This window comes from Hevea brasiliensis, chromosome 12 (assembly GCF_030052815.1).
Source record: "Hevea brasiliensis isolate MT/VB/25A 57/8 chromosome 12, ASM3005281v1, whole genome shotgun sequence".
NCBI lineage: Eukaryota > Viridiplantae > Streptophyta > Magnoliopsida > Malpighiales > Euphorbiaceae > Hevea > Hevea brasiliensis.
Window position 1 is genome coordinate 8584868 of NC_079504.1, and position 15536 is coordinate 8600403.

Consider the following 15536-nt stretch of genomic DNA (forward strand, 5'->3'; position numbering starts at 1 on the left):
ACAATTAATAAAAAATAAAACTTTTATTTTTAATTAATTAGAAATTTATTTTATTAAAATTATTTTAGAGCATAAAATTATATAAAGAGACATATAAATTGATTCGAAAATAATAAAAGAAAATTCCCTAAAATTTTAAGCAAGCAGTGTCCTAAGCAATTGGATTTTAAGGATTAATTATTTAATTTTTAATACAGCAATTACGGGTTGAAAATCTGTCTTCGACGGTGACGTTTTAGACCAACAAAAACAAAAGAGCACATCTTCTCCTTCCCTCTGAAGGGTTTGTTTGAATAGGACAAGGAAAGTGTAAGTAATTCAGATAGAAGAGATGAAATAAAAGTAAATTTTAATATTTTCTTCTTTATCCCTTTTTATATTTTAAATTGAGGTATAAAAAATATTAAAATTTGAGGAGAAGGAAAAATAAAGTTTACCACTTTCTGATAATTTATTTTTTTAAATAAAAATAAAATAATTATTTATTTTTTATTATTTTTATTTACTCTTTCTCACCCTCGTTCAAACAGACTCTACACAGCACCATCATTACAATTGAAAAAGAACTTCCAGAGTAAAATTCCATTTCAACTTTCATCTTTTGGCTATTTGTTTTGCATTTTTTTCCTGCAAGTAATTATATTTTCAGGCTTAATAAAACAATGAAGATGCAATACCTGTCTCAAACTATCTTATAAAAAATATTAATGTATGATTCTGTCTCTCTCCCTGTTCCCAGAGGCCAGATCTGCACATTTCCATGGTAAATTCCATTTGCTTCCTGGCATAGTTTTTTCTTTCTTTTTCTTTTTTTGTTCTTGCTGACTGAAATTACTTTCTTCGTCTCGCTTTAAATATTTTTTAAAATTTTTATATAAAAATTACTTTATATTTATAAAATAATATTAATAATCAACTAAAATACTATTATAAAAAAAGAAATAAATATATTGAAAATAACAATACATAAGAATACAATTAAAAAAATATTTACTATTTTTTTTTTAATTTTTAAAGAAATTAAATAAAGTAGATTTTTTTAAAATAATATTTTAAACGAGAAAAAAAAAGTAATACGAAAATGTTAAATTTAATTAAATATAATTTTTACTTAATTAAATTTTAAATGGATTTAATTTGGTGATCTCACTCTTACTGATTTAGTGCCTATTTAATGTTGTTATTAAAATTATTATTAAAAAAATAATTTTTAAAAAATATTATTTAGAGAGAATTAAAAAATAATTAAAAAATAATTTTAATTAATTTTAATTATAAAAATATTAAAATTATTTTTAAAATTATTTTTATAATAATATTTAAAATAATATTTTTATTTAAAAAATAATTTCAGACTCTAATGACAAAACAGAATTTTAATGAGTTAATGTTGGGGAGAGTGTGTGTGAAATGATAATAAATAAGTATGAGAGAGAGAGAGAGAGATAGAGAGGGGTCTGAGCAGCTGGGTAGAAGCGCGTTGGGCATTATACTACAATCCAATACTTTACAGATTTGTATATTTTAACCATTTCACATCTCTAAGAAAATACTATATAAAAGAAATAGCTTTCACTTTTCACGAGAGCTCTGTCCTGATTGGATCCATACAAAATCTCTCTCTCTCTCTCTCTCTCTCTCTCTCTCTCTCTCCCTACTTGTATCGGACAAACTAAGGTTTATGACTGAAAGAGAGGAGAGGATCAGGGATAAGACGTAATTGGGATTTCAAATTCAAGCATTTCTAACAACAAACCAAAGCTGAAGAAGCTCAAGCTGCTGCCTCTGCCTGTGGGTTTAACCAAAAGCATTCGTGAATTCTTGCTGATTTTCGGGGACCCTTTTAGCCCTTTCTTTCTTTCTTTCTTTCATAACTCTAGTAGCATTTCTCTTATGCCCATTTAAGGTAATCTTATTTGTTTTTTTGCTTATCTTTAACTACTTTGCCTATCTTTTATCTTTTGCTAGATTTTGTTAGATTGAGAATGATTTTTTTTTTCTCTTTTCTGTTGCCTTCTTGATTGATCTGTATCGGTTTTCCTTTTTTTTTTTTCAGAGATTTTCTTTTTAAGCTGTGTGTGTGTGTGAGGTACTGAAGTGAAGTGGATTCCCACTGGAAATTAAGTTGGCCCTTGTGCTTCTTCGAGGTTAAGGACCTCACTGAAAGTGGTTCTATTGTTTTATTCGGCAAAAAAAAAAAAAAGTATCTGTTCTACTTGTTCTTTAGTCTCTTTGAATCTTAATTGCCTCTTCTTCTTGTTCTTCTTCTTCTTCTTCTTTTTTTTTTCCCCCCTTTTCTGGGCTTAATCTTTGAATTAATAAGAAGGTTCAATCTTTCAAATATGTCTATTTTGTTTTCCTTTTCCCACGCAGCGCCTCTATTTTTTTGACCGTGTTCTATCATCATTAGTTGAGAATTGATCTTCAATTGAGATACCATTTTCTTGTTTCTCTTGTTTCAGCTGGCTTTAGAGTAAACTATTGGCTCTATCCAAATTTTTAGCTTTGTCTGCTATTTAGGATTTTTCTATATTAAAGAATATTTCTCGGGTCTCGTTTTTCTCCCAATTTCTTCTCATTTTTGTACAATCTTATATAGTTTTCTCTGTTTCTGTTGCTTGGACTTATCTTGACTGAAGAAGTTACTGGGTTTTTCTGATTATATATAAATTTTTTATTTTTACAGTGGGAGTTTCGGGTTAGAAAATGTCTAGGCCTCTGCATCGAGGCATATCAGGTATGCGGATCTCAGGGAACAACCACGATTTATGGGACTCCCAAATGAAAGATAAAACAGAAAAGGAGGATTTGGATAGGAATCGTTCTTCGGATCACAGTTATTTATCCCTCAAGTTTCCTTTTCCAGTACTTCTCCCTGATAATGATTCTCCTTCTAAATATGGGAGCAGTGAAAATGGCTTTGCATCTGATCCATTCAGCATTGGGACTCCAAGGAGCAGGCACAAATTCACGTTGCTACTTTTGAAGTTGAGCTTAGCTGTGATTTTAGTTCTTGCTCTTACAGGATCTTTCTGGTGGACTATTTCAATATCAACATTGTCAAGGGGTCAAATACTTCATAATTATAGGAAACTTCAGGAGCAACTTGTTTCAGACCTATGGGATATTGGCGAGTTGTCTCTCAGTTCTTCAAGGTTTAAGGAAGTGGATTTCTGTTCGCAGGAGTCTGAAAATTATGTCCCTTGCTTCAATGTTTCGGAGAATCTTGCTTTGGGTTTTTCTGATGGTAATGAGAATGACCGTCGTTGTGGCCAAGGGTCAAAGCAAAGCTGTTTAGTGCTTCCACCAGTAAATTATAGGATTCCTCTTCGGTGGCCTACTGGAAAGGATGTCATCTGGGTTTCGAATGTTAAAATTACTGCACAGGAGGTACTTTCCTCTGGTAGTCTGACCAAGAGGTGAGCAGAAATTCTTCTACTAACAAACTATAATCTATTTAGATTTTTTTCCCCAACTGTTTTTTAACTTTATTTATTATTATTTTTTATTTGGTTGTCAGGATGATGATGTTGGACGAAGAGCAGATTTCCTTTCGTTCATCCTCTATGTTTGATGGTGTTGAAGACTACGCACATCAAATTGCTGAAATGATTGGACTGAGAAATGAATCTAACTTCATACAAGCTGGGGTAAGTGAATATTTATATTATTTCCCTCGCCCTCCTTCTCACTGAAATTTAACTGATTTTCTGTCTCATGTGGTTTCTTAATTTGGTGACATGGTAGCGGACAGCAGTGCTATGATCTGCTCTTGGTCCTAGAAGTTGTATCAAATAATAAGAAAAACCAGAAAATTTTTCAGTAAACAGTTAGAGGAGCTAAGTTTCAAAAGAATTTTTGTCTGGAAAATGTAAATTTAGCAACATGCAATACAGATCCATTTATAAAGTTCTAAATATAACAAGAGTTGAAATTCTGCAGCAGTAATTGGATGAGGCTTTAAAATGCTTAAAATCCTTCATAATTTGCTTCCAGTATTATTCAAACTCTGCATTTGTCTAGATTAGTCTATGATGGCTGAGGATGCTACAACTTTGACAATGTTACTGACGCAAATGCTTGTCCATATGTCTCTGTGCATGCATCTTTCCTTGTATCTTGCAATGCCTACTTGCATTTCTAATGTTGTATTTATGGTAGCAGATATCCTTTATGTGAATAACTTTAAATAATAACCTCCTATTCATTTCCTAATTTTTGCAGGTAAGAACCATTTTGGACATAGGATGCGGTTATGGTAGCTTTGGAGCACATCTATTTCCAAAACAACTTTTAACTATGTGCATTGCAAACTATGAAGCTTCAGGCAGTCAAGTTCAACTTACTCTTGAAAGAGGTCTTCCTGCAATGATTTTTTCTTTTTCTTCAAAGCAGCTGCCATATCCTTCTCTTTCCTTTGATATGTTGCACTGTGCACGATGTGGCATTGGTTGGGACCAAAAAGGTACTAGTTCTAAGTTAGTCGATGTGATGCACTGATTTATGTTTTATTGATTCCAAAATTTTAAATAATTTTTAGTACCTTTTACCATGCATTAATATTATTGGTCATGAAAACTAATTAAATATTTGCTTAATGTGGTACAGATGGTATTTTCTTGATTGAAGTTGATAGAGTTTTAAAGCCTGGTGGATATTTTGTCTGGACGTCACCTCTTTCGAATGCTCGTAACAGAGAGAATCTGAAAAGGTGGAACTTGGTTCGAGATTTTGCGGAAAATATCTGTTGGGAGATGTTGTCTCAACAAGATGAAACTGTTGTATGGAGAAAGACTACTAAAAAGAATTGCTATAGTTCCAGGTAAGACAACTGGAAAGATATCTTATTTAAAATTTGCATCATCATTGTTGCTTGGATTTGGGTAAGGGTGCACATGCCCAAGTTCACAATAAATATTTAATTTTCTAATTTTTTTTTTCTTATTTTAGAAGGATTATATCCTAACCATCTTTCGGGTATTAGATTTATATTGGAAATAGGTATATAAAATAGTCTGCATAAGAAATATATCGTATTTGATGTTGTTTCAGATATACATAGGCATGTCCATGTAAATTTGTTCTTCGGTACAGTACAAGAGAACAAGATAGTAGATACTGTCCTAATTTACAGCACAAACTGTTTTATGTTTCTAGGAATCCTGGTTCAGGCCCCTCTATCTGCAGTAGAAGCCATGACATTGAATCTCCTTACTATCGACCACTCCAAGCTTGCATAGCAGGAACACAGAGTCATCGATGGATTCCTATAGAGGAGAGGAAAACCTGGCCTTCTAGGTCTCACTTAAGCAAGGGCGAGTTTGCAATATATGGTAATTGTTGCTTTCTTCTACGTGGTTAATATATAAAAACTCAGGATGAAATCTTTATTCTATATCCTTTTCCAGCATCTTTATTTCCTTTCTTCTATATTTACCGCATATTTTATATTATTTTCTTCTATATTTTATCAGGTCTGCATTCAGAAGAATTAGCGGAGGACTCTGAAAGCTGGAGAACTGCAGTCCATAACTATTGGTCACTTCTGTCACCATTAATATTCTCAGATCATCCAAAGAGACCTGGTTATGAGGACCCTTCTCCACCTTATAACATGCTCAGGAATGTGCTGGACATGAATGCTCATTTTGGTGGTTTTAATTCTGCACTATTGGAAGCTGGCAAGTCTGTGTGGGTTATGAATGTTGTGCCAACCACTGGACCTAACTACCTGCCATTAATTCTTGATAGGGGCTTTGTTGGAGTGTTGCACGACTGGTAATTCTATCATCTATCTACCATCTTTTGCAAAGCATATTGTCTTCATACTAGTATTCTTGTTCTAACTTTAACTAGGATTGGAAATTTAAGTTATCAGAAGCAATTGAAATTTTGTTGGTCTTTAATGCGTATGCCATGACAAAGTTAAATACATAAAGAGATTTGTGCTAGAAAGAAAATAGGTAAGTTAATGTAACCAAATTTCCCTGTGTTCGTTTAGTTGGTTACCTTGTTCCACACATCTCTCTTCTACTCAGACCTCTTGTTTTGAGTGGATTATCCTGAAAAAATCACATAAATAGCATAGCATCAAAATCCAGATGCCTTCAGTTTCCAGTCCTGATTATGAACTAGGCAGGCTGCATAGGTAATTATGGAAGTGTTGTCTGCAAAAGCGTATTCAGCGTCCAATAAATGGTGTTCTGCAGACCAACTCGATATGGGTCATAGTGCAGCTTAGTAACAGTGCTTTTGCAATTTTCCTTTCTGAAGTCAGCTGAAACAATTATGGTTATGTAACTGGAGCAATTCAGAGGAAAGCAATGCTTACTGATGGACCCATTGTCACTTGAACTTTAGAAAAATTCTGTTCATCGTTTCTGAATTTTGGTGTCTTGATTTTGTTACATAGAATAGTGGAGTAAATTTTTTGTGTGAAAATTTTATGAAGATGTCAGGTTAGGCCCTTGGTTAGAATCTGTAGATGAGAAGAAAAAGTTACCTTAATTTGGTGCATTTACATTCTGTATACTGATTTCTGATAATTGTAAGTTATGTTTTATTATGCTTTGTGCTTATTGATTAAATGAATATTTTCCATTTCAGGTGTGAAGCATTCCCAACGTACCCTAGAACTTATGATTTAGTCCATGCAGCAGGGCTTTTATCCCTTGAAACAGGTCAGCAGCGTAGGTGCACCATGCTGGACATATTCACTGAGGTTGATCGAGTGCTTCGCCCAGAGGTACCCAGTTTAAAAAATCCACTTTCTGAATTTTGAATGTCTTACAAGTTTTATTATTGTGGCTAAGGGTGGGGGAAAATATTATCAACCTGACATGAACTAATTATTCAGTACACATTCTTGTCTTTGCTAGACTGCAAAATACATCATATATGCTTTGCAGAGTTGCATTGTCAATTTAAACTGCTAATATGTTTTTGATGATAGATTCATATACTTCATTGCATGTTCTGATTTAGATGGTTATCATCATTACTTGTACTCTACAATGTTAAGAATTGTAGTTCAAATATCTATAGAAATGATAGAATATTGGTATTAGAGCTTTCAAACTTCGACTATGCTTGGTGATATATTTTATCCTCCTTTTGCGCAAACCTGAAGATCCTTGTGTTTTAAGAATGCCAGGAGTTACCAAATGGTAGTATGCTGCATAATACAAAGCTTTTGTGTGACAGAAGTTTTGTAGCTTTTATTTTGTTTGGTTTTGACAAAATTGAAAATGGTTTTTTTTTAGCAAAACTTCTCAATTAAATTAACCTTCTAAACAACCTCCTTTACTTATCTTTGAAAGAGAGTCTTCTCTTAACCTTGTATACTTGTGCATGTATACTCTTTAAGCTTTCCATTTACATGTTCTTCATCACTAATTTGTTAATATTTTCTCCAACAGTCACTTTATACCTTATAGGCCTTTTTAACACTCCTCATTAGCAATCAGTATTTTTCTGTTGCATAATTGAGCTACATAAGCTCTATTTTGTCAAGAGTTTTGAAGTTAGCATGTTTATCATAACTCATTGGAAAAATGGCACTCAAATATGTTCTATATTTCATAAATTCTAAGCACAGGTGAACCACTGATGCATTGATATTAAACCAAAGATGTCACGGATCTAAAGAATGTCATTCTTGCTGCTTATGGCAAACAATGATGAAAAAAATTATCTTGAAGTTGACCAAGATTTTATGCAGGTATCTTGAAACTCAGTGAATTCTATAGAACTGATTGTGTTGTTTTTAAAAGATGTTTGGACACATGAACAACTTCAGCCTCTTTTACTGGCAAGATGTAAAAGAGAAGGAAAAAAAAAAACTGCCTGCCTAAAATTGTACAGAGGATAGCAAATAACATGGCATTGATAAAGTTTTCTTGTGGAATAGGCATAAATGAATTTTGGGATAGCAGCTTAATTTGTTTGTATGCTGTAGAACAGAGTAGATCTATTATGGTTGCATGGTAAAGATGCCCTTTTCTTTGCGGCATTACTAATTTTTCTGTTGATGCAGGGTTGGGTGATAATACATGACACGGCTTCTCTCATTGAATCAGCAAGAGCTCTAACTACACGGCTGAAGTGGGATGCACGAGTTATAGAAATCGAAAGCAACAGTGATGAGAGGCTTCTTATCTGCCAGAAACCTTTCTTCAAGAGACAAGCAAGCTAATTATGAATTTCTCAAAGGGAACCTGAGAAGTTAGATCTATTGGTATTCATTTTGCAATGTTATTAATGATCATAAAGCTCCATCATAGAATGGAGGAATCAAAAATTTTTGAACAGAGAGAAGAAAGCAGAAAACAGAAAACGGAGGAGAGAATTAAAACTGGTGGATCCAACCACAACTCCTGTGAAGCCGTAAGGCTTACATAGGGCCAAGTAATTACTCAGTTGAGTTGCCAAGCAAGTCGACAAATATAGAATCAGATTCAATATCCATTTTCCATGCAATGTGAAGTTACAACTATGCAACCACATGATTTAAGATTGTGAAGATGATTACAGAATAAGCAAGTCGTATTTAATGTACTCTTGGCAGTTCATTTATGCAAAGTAGCATTTATTTATTTATTTATTTATTTTGCTTTTTATCACCTGTCTGGTTTTCTAGTTTAAAGCTGTGTCTGCAACATTCAATGGAAATTACAGTTTCAGCTGGGATAGTATTAACAAAGCTAGTTGCTTGATCTTCCTCTTGAATCCAAAGATTTTCACATGTGCCTTTTAGGGAGTTTGAAGGTACCACTAAATTATCTTATATGGCCTACAATCTGAGTGGATTCCAGGATTTAATGCCCTAAAATACTTGCAGAAACCCATCTGGGGTTCCACTTGTGGTACTTGATATGATGATTTTGGATTTGGTAAAACATTAAAAAAGCATGAAATACGTTTGTAAGTGCACCTAATTATCGTCTGCCGAAGTTGTACTATGCGTTGGGCGGTTGTTGGCGAATGAGCTCTTCTTGTTTTGGTACGGCACTGGACCAATAATAATAATAATAAATTATTCAGCATTTGCATAAACGAGATGAGACAACTGCCATTTTTTTTTTTTATAGCATATTGGCTGATACAGAATAGAAATCAAATGGATTTAATTTAAAATTAAAACTGATTACAAGCTAAAAATATTTTAAAAAATAAAAAAATTTATTCAAAATCGAAAAAGAACTCTCCTTTGGGAGCAGACTTTGGCTTATAGGGAAGTCTCTCTCCATCGAAAAATTCACTTTCAGCAGAAAACTGTTTGCTCAATTAGAATTAGTAAAATAGGCACCATGCCAAGAACAACCGACCTTATCTCAGTTGGTAGAGCGGAGGAGTGTAGTAGGCTAGAGCCCTGTTAGTCATCTTTAAGTCGCTGGTTCGAATCCGGCGGCTCGGAGTGTTCCCATTCTTTTATGCTTTTTTAAAATAAAAACATTTTAAGGAATTAAATTATTAGTACTGAAATTGGATAATTTCTTTCTATATACTTTTATCTTCAAATGCCCATGCCAAAGATAATTTCCTTTAATTTTTTATATCTTATCTATTATTATTGTGCACTTTATGTTTAATAAAATAAGAAAAATAAAAGTTCGTTCAGATTCTAAATTTTCCTATTTATTCTTAGATTGAAATAATTAAATATTTATAACAAAATTAGATTATATGAAAGTAATCATTTTAAAATTTTCACATCAAAATTTTTTTATTTATTTATCAGGTACATTTATTTTATGATCTATTAAAAAATTTTTTTTTTTTTAAGTTCATGACTTCCCCTCCGAACAATATCTTTTTTAACTATTAAACTTGAATTCATTGGGCTTTACCACTATACAGTGTTGATTGTAGATTAAATAAATTAAAATTATAAGAGAATTATAAGTGTTGAGAATTATTAGTTATTATTTCAGTTATCAGCCTTTTGTAAATTAATTATTAATAGGAAATTTAGAGTTATAATAAAATTATCTCTAAATTTAAAAATATAATATAAAATTTTTTTAATTTTAAAATTTTATATAGTATAATATTTATAATTTTTAATAGTCAGCCTACATAATCTATAATAACAGTGACGTGAATAAATTCTCTATTCTCTATATGATAATTGTAACACCTCTAATTTTTAAATTTATTATTTTTAGCTAAATATTGATATTTTATTTTATTTGAATTTTAGGAAATTATTTGAAATTTTTCGGATTTTAAAAATTGGGTTCGATTTTTTGAAAATAAAAGATTTGATGATTTTGAAAAATTAATTTAAAGACCACATGGCAAAACTAAAAATATATTTAGAGTTTACGAATTTTTCTGAGTTTTTTTGGAATTTTTGGATCTCGTTTTCGGTCCCAAGGCAGAGTAAAAATTTAAAATTTTGTATCCTGAATCGAACCAGCCGAATCGAACCGAACCAGATCGGACCGATCGAATCGGACCGGCTCTTTTCTTTTTCTTCCTTCTTCTCCCTCGCGCGCCCGACCTCTCCCCTTCCCCTCCCGTTTTCTCTCTCCTCCCTCACCCTTAGGCCGCGCCGCCGCCTCCCCAGCCACCCCACCTCGCCGGCGCACCGCCCTACCACCTCTCCACGGCCGACCGACGCTCCAAGCGGCTGGAAAACGCGCGCGAAGAACACCCGAAGCGCGCGCGCCGTTTCAGCTTTCTAGCCAAAATTCGGTCGATCCGACCACCAATTGGGCCGGGTCTTGTGTCAAACACCATCTACACCTCGAGAGCTTTCCATAGACACCAAGAACATCAAAATCCATCGAGCGGTTTGTCCAATTTTTATCCGGGAAGTTTTAGCCCATTTTGATTTTTGGGCTAGATTTCTCGCAAACCGTGAACCCCACGAGAAAACTGAGAGTACCAGAGCGCTCCACTCGTCAAGAGCTTCGCGACAATATAAATTTCAAAATTTTTCGACACCGTTTTTCGGTGGGTCCCACGGAACTTCGTAGTATTTTTCCTAGTATTAAATAAGCTTAGAAAATTTCGTAAAATTTATGTACTAACCCCCGTGTTGTGGGCTTCGTGTAGGTACCTTCAATTAGCTGAAATTCGACAGTTGTCCGGGTCTGTGAATTTCCGGCCAGACAGACCGGCTACCAAAAAAGTCTTGGAATCAGATCGAGATTTTAGCTACCCCACCGTTGTCAGACGTCTCGAGCATGTCCCCGGAGTCGGAATCGGCATAGGTAAAACCGAACCTTACTTTTTTGTAATTTTCTAGTGCTTAAATGGGATTAAAAATCCATAAAATATTCGTGGTAGCTCAGAAAATCATGATTCTTTTTGTATTAGCCTAGTAATATTGCTAAGGCCCGCGGGGCAAAGTTTTAGAATTTTTAGAGTTTATTTGGGTGGTTTTGCAAAAAGAGTCAATTATAAGGACTAAACTGTAATTTTACATATTGTGATTGATGACTCTTTGGATGGGCCCAGGAGGGGCTGTGTGATATGATTGAGTTGTGGGTGTATGATTGGTGGATATAGAAGTGTGTTTTAAATCCATTTGCAGATTAGGTAGGTCTTAGGTATAGGGGAGACTCTGCCGGATTTTCGGCACGACATAGGATGTATTTAGTCTTTTCTTGGTTTGTATTAAGCCAATTGTATTAAATAATTATAATAAAATTGTCAGGTGAGCCGGGACAGCCTTCTTCCTCCGCCCAGCCGCCACAATGACTGCTGTCAAGTCTGTGAGTAAAATATTAATTTTAATTGTAATTTCGACATTATTATATGTTTAAGCATGCCCATACATCACCTATATGTATGTATCTATGTAGTTAAACTCTAAGCACGTTTTACGTTGCATTCACAACTGTTAAAGTGCCATGGATGTTGTTGTGGTAATTTAGAGCAGTGTGCGTGCGTTGGCGTGCGTGTGATGTGGTGTTGACTATGGATAGGACGGGTAGACACGGCTTGAGATCTTCGCTGGGACCCGGTCCTTCGGGGTAGACACGGCTTGAGTTCTTCGCTGGGACCTCGATTTGGTTATTTAAGTGGAAGTCCGAGCTGAGTTCTTCACTGGCACAGGTTGGATTAAGAGAGCTGTATAGGGGATCAGCTCCCATATATGTATTGTTTGACATTATCGGGTGTGTGAGTGCTCCAAATTACCTTTTTACTGTTATGATGTGAAAATATTGCTGATATTGCATTTCACTCTATAGGGTGCATTAGCTTTAGATAGTTACAGAGATTATGGTTAAAATTGATATTTTACTCTCTTAGTCGAACGCTCACTCATGTTCAATATTTTTCCAGGCCACAGGAGGATATTTCTGAGTTTAACCTACTTTTCTCCCTCGCAGGTCATTTATTAATGTTTGTATAAACCTGTTAACTCTTAGAATTTTCGCATGTGTTAGAAATATTTATTTGATTTGGGTATGTAATATAATTATCATGTTGGACCTATAAATTTATTATTATATGCATGTTTGATGGACTGGATGAGGGAGTTGAGCTCCCATTTATTTTTATGACATTTGAGTATGTGGAGGGTGAGCTGAGCTCTCCAGTTTATTATATATTGTGTTTACAGATCGGGTGAGTCAAAAACTCTCCATTGAAAGGTTCACTTTATGGCCGGACTCTGTTCGGTTGAATTCTTGAAATTGGGCCCAATGGGCCTTAGAGTTGGATTAAGGAATAGTTAGGCTTACTACGGGCCTCCGGGGCTTTACGCTGGCCTAGGTCCTAGTGCCGGTCTGGCCCATAGGTTGGGTCGTGACAAATGTGGTATCAGAGCTTAGGCTCCAGATTCATAGGGAATAATTGTTTAAAGTGTTGGGAAGAGTCTACTAGGAGTCACATGCGGAAAATAGGGTCCACATTCGTCTTGCATTGTCATCTTTGCTTCTAGTTTCTGCTTCATATAATTGTGTATAATATGAGTCTATAGAGCTGTGTAATATGCTGTTTTGAATATTGTGGGCTAATGCTGCTGAATTTCAGGAAAATGCGTAGAAGGTGAGAGCCGCCATCGCACGAGAACAGATGTGCCTGACAAGGTGTCGGCACAGGATGAGGCACCTACCCCGAGGAGGCGGGGTAGGAGGCCTAGAGCTGCTCAAGTAGAAGAGCAGTTGCCACCAGTTCAGGAATAGTCTTTTATGGCACAGGGTCCCATGGACCCAATGGCAGTTACTCTTGTAACACCCCTATTTGCATAGCCTGGTATATTTTACTGTTTCGGTGATCGGTGTCGGTCCGGACAGGTAAGGGGATTAGAACCATATTTAAGAAAACTAAATAAGCTATAAACATAAATAATTAGTAATTGCCAATTAGTTAAGTATAAATAAGAAAAACAGAACATAAGAAGTTAAACGAAAGAAAGTCACAATGATGGGTGACCGACGGTCGAAGCATCATGAAGCCATTTTAAACTCAAATTTCGAACCGTAAAATGTGACGCTGCGGTCTTTAGGACCATTATGAACACAGTAGAAAAAAGAAAATCATGAAAAAGAACTGTTAAGCCAGTCAAATAATTAGGTCAGGAAGCCGAAAGAAATATTGAATTATTTACAAAGTGGGATGAACTGGCGAGGCACAATTTGGTCAATTGACCCCGAGAGCTGACTCCTGACCTAGCTGTCAAATAAAATCGGAGAAAGAAAAATTTTGGAGTCGGAAATTAAATTAAAGAACTAATGAAAAAAATAAATATAAAAGAAAAAAGAAAATTGAAAAAAAGTTTATTAACTCATGCTTACCTCATTGGATGACATCATCATGATGTCAAAATACAATTTTAATTTGCCTACCCAAATTGACCAAGTCAATTCTTGTTAATGAGACATAAAATAACAAAAAAGAAATGAAAAAAAATCATTTTTTTGGTCTTCTTCTTCCTAAGTGCCGCCCCAATTTTCTCTCCTCTCTTTCTCATTTTTCTTCCACCATTTTTAAGGAACAAAAGCTTGAACTCTTTGGTTCCTTTCCATAAATCCCCTAAATCCCAACATTAAATCTTACCCTTAAACCTAGATAAACACTTTGGGAGCAAGAAGGGAGAGAAAACTTGGAGAATTGAAGAACTAGGGAATCTACAAAGTGAGGTAAGCATATCAATTTGAAAGTTTGAGATTTAATTGTTGTGTTTTTAGCTTGAATTACTTAGAAATTCATTTAAAATGAAAAGAAAATACTTGTTGAGGGATTATATAGAATTTTGGCCAGCTAGGGTTTGGTTGGATAAAGTATGAATTTGTTTGAGCTAAACATGTTAGGAAGCATAATTGAGTTAAGGAAGCATGCTTATAGGTGTTTAATTAGCTAAATGCAACAAATGACATGAATTAGGGTTTTGTACATTAGGGTTTAGAGATAAAAAATATGAGAAACTTGTAAATGGTGTCTTTGACCTAATGTGAAGTGAGAAATGGTCATTTGTGACCTAATTAAGTGTGTTAGAAGTGTTGGAATTAAAGTCAAATTCGGAGGGAGTGTGGTCATGCTACTGCAGCATGACCAAGTCAACTTTGAAGGATCAAAAATGAAATTTTACAAGTCGAATTGATATGGGACCAATTGGGGATGAAAATAGGCAATAAATGACACAATTTTCATTTAGGAAGCATGCCCAAAAAGTGACTAAAACCTAGTGAACAAATTAACCAAATTTGAAAAATTACAGACTGCCCTGCACAAACTGACCAAATGAACAGTGTTTGTTCATTTGGTCATAACTCGAGCTAGGCAGGTCAAAATGACCTAAAATTTTACCAGTGGTTAGATGAGATATAGATCTAAAACTTTCATAAAAACACAAACCCAAATTATGCCATTAACCCAATCAAATTACTGAGAAAAGTTGAATCACTGAACCTGTAGAACTGCAGATTTACCATATGAACAGTAAAGTTTCAATGGCTATAACTCTCTCTAGAAAACTCTGATTTAGGTGATTCTTGAACCAATGGAAATCTAAGACATAGTAGAACATTTCATATGAAGAAAATTAGACCAAATTATGGACTTAACTTGATCAAATTGCTGAAAGAAGTCGGATCAATAAATCTGCAGAATTAAATTCTGCAGCATGAACAGTAATCGTAATTTGGATATAACTTGAGCTACAAAACTCCAATTGTGGAGTGATTCAAAAAGGAGAATAAACTTAAGACAATAAGGAACATTTTCTATGAAGGAAGTTTTGCCAAATTCCAACAGAAAAGTGACCAATGGAATAGTGCAACCTTATACACCAAAAACTGAAAATTGACAATTTTGCCTAAAAGACTTAAGTGTTGAGAAAATGAGCAAAACTGACAAGTTTAGTGACCAAAATGTGGTATGTGGGTGAAGTTGGAATTCCCATACCTATTAAGCCTTAGAAAGTCAACAATTTGACTTGAATAGTATAGTGAATAGTAACTCGAAACACAAAAATTTCAAGAACGTCGGGTTTAGCACGTTAGAGCTAGGTAAAAGTGAAGTCAAATTTATTTTTGGATTTATGCTAAGTTATGGTACTGAAACACTGTGAAATTGTG

At 34.4% G+C, this 15536-nt stretch overlaps 1 protein-coding gene across 2 annotated transcripts; it reads left to right on the top strand.

Moving 5' to 3' along the window:
* Nucleotides 1-1583: 1583 nt before the first annotated feature.
* LOC110649945 (probable pectin methyltransferase QUA2) lies at nt 1584-8602 on the top strand. Of its 2 annotated transcripts, XR_009141973.1 has the most exons (10): nt 1584-1906; nt 2687-3419; nt 3521-3650; nt 4225-4465; nt 4609-4822; nt 5158-5333; nt 5475-5778; nt 6607-6745; nt 7598-7720; nt 8036-8175. XR_009141973.1 is itself a non-coding variant. In XM_021804709.2 (9 exons), exons 2-9 carry the CDS (start codon nt 2707-2709, stop codon nt 8192-8194), a joined length of 2076 nt encoding a protein of 691 aa, XP_021660401.2. In that variant the 5' UTR covers nt 1585-1906; nt 2687-2706; the 3' UTR covers nt 8195-8602. The 2 variants fall into 2 exon arrangements, 1 of the variants encoding a protein (XP_021660401.2); XM_021804709.2 differs by lacking the exon at nt 7598-7720 and having other exon boundaries at nt 1585-1906; nt 8036-8602.
* Nucleotides 8603-15536: the final 6934 nt, after the last annotated feature.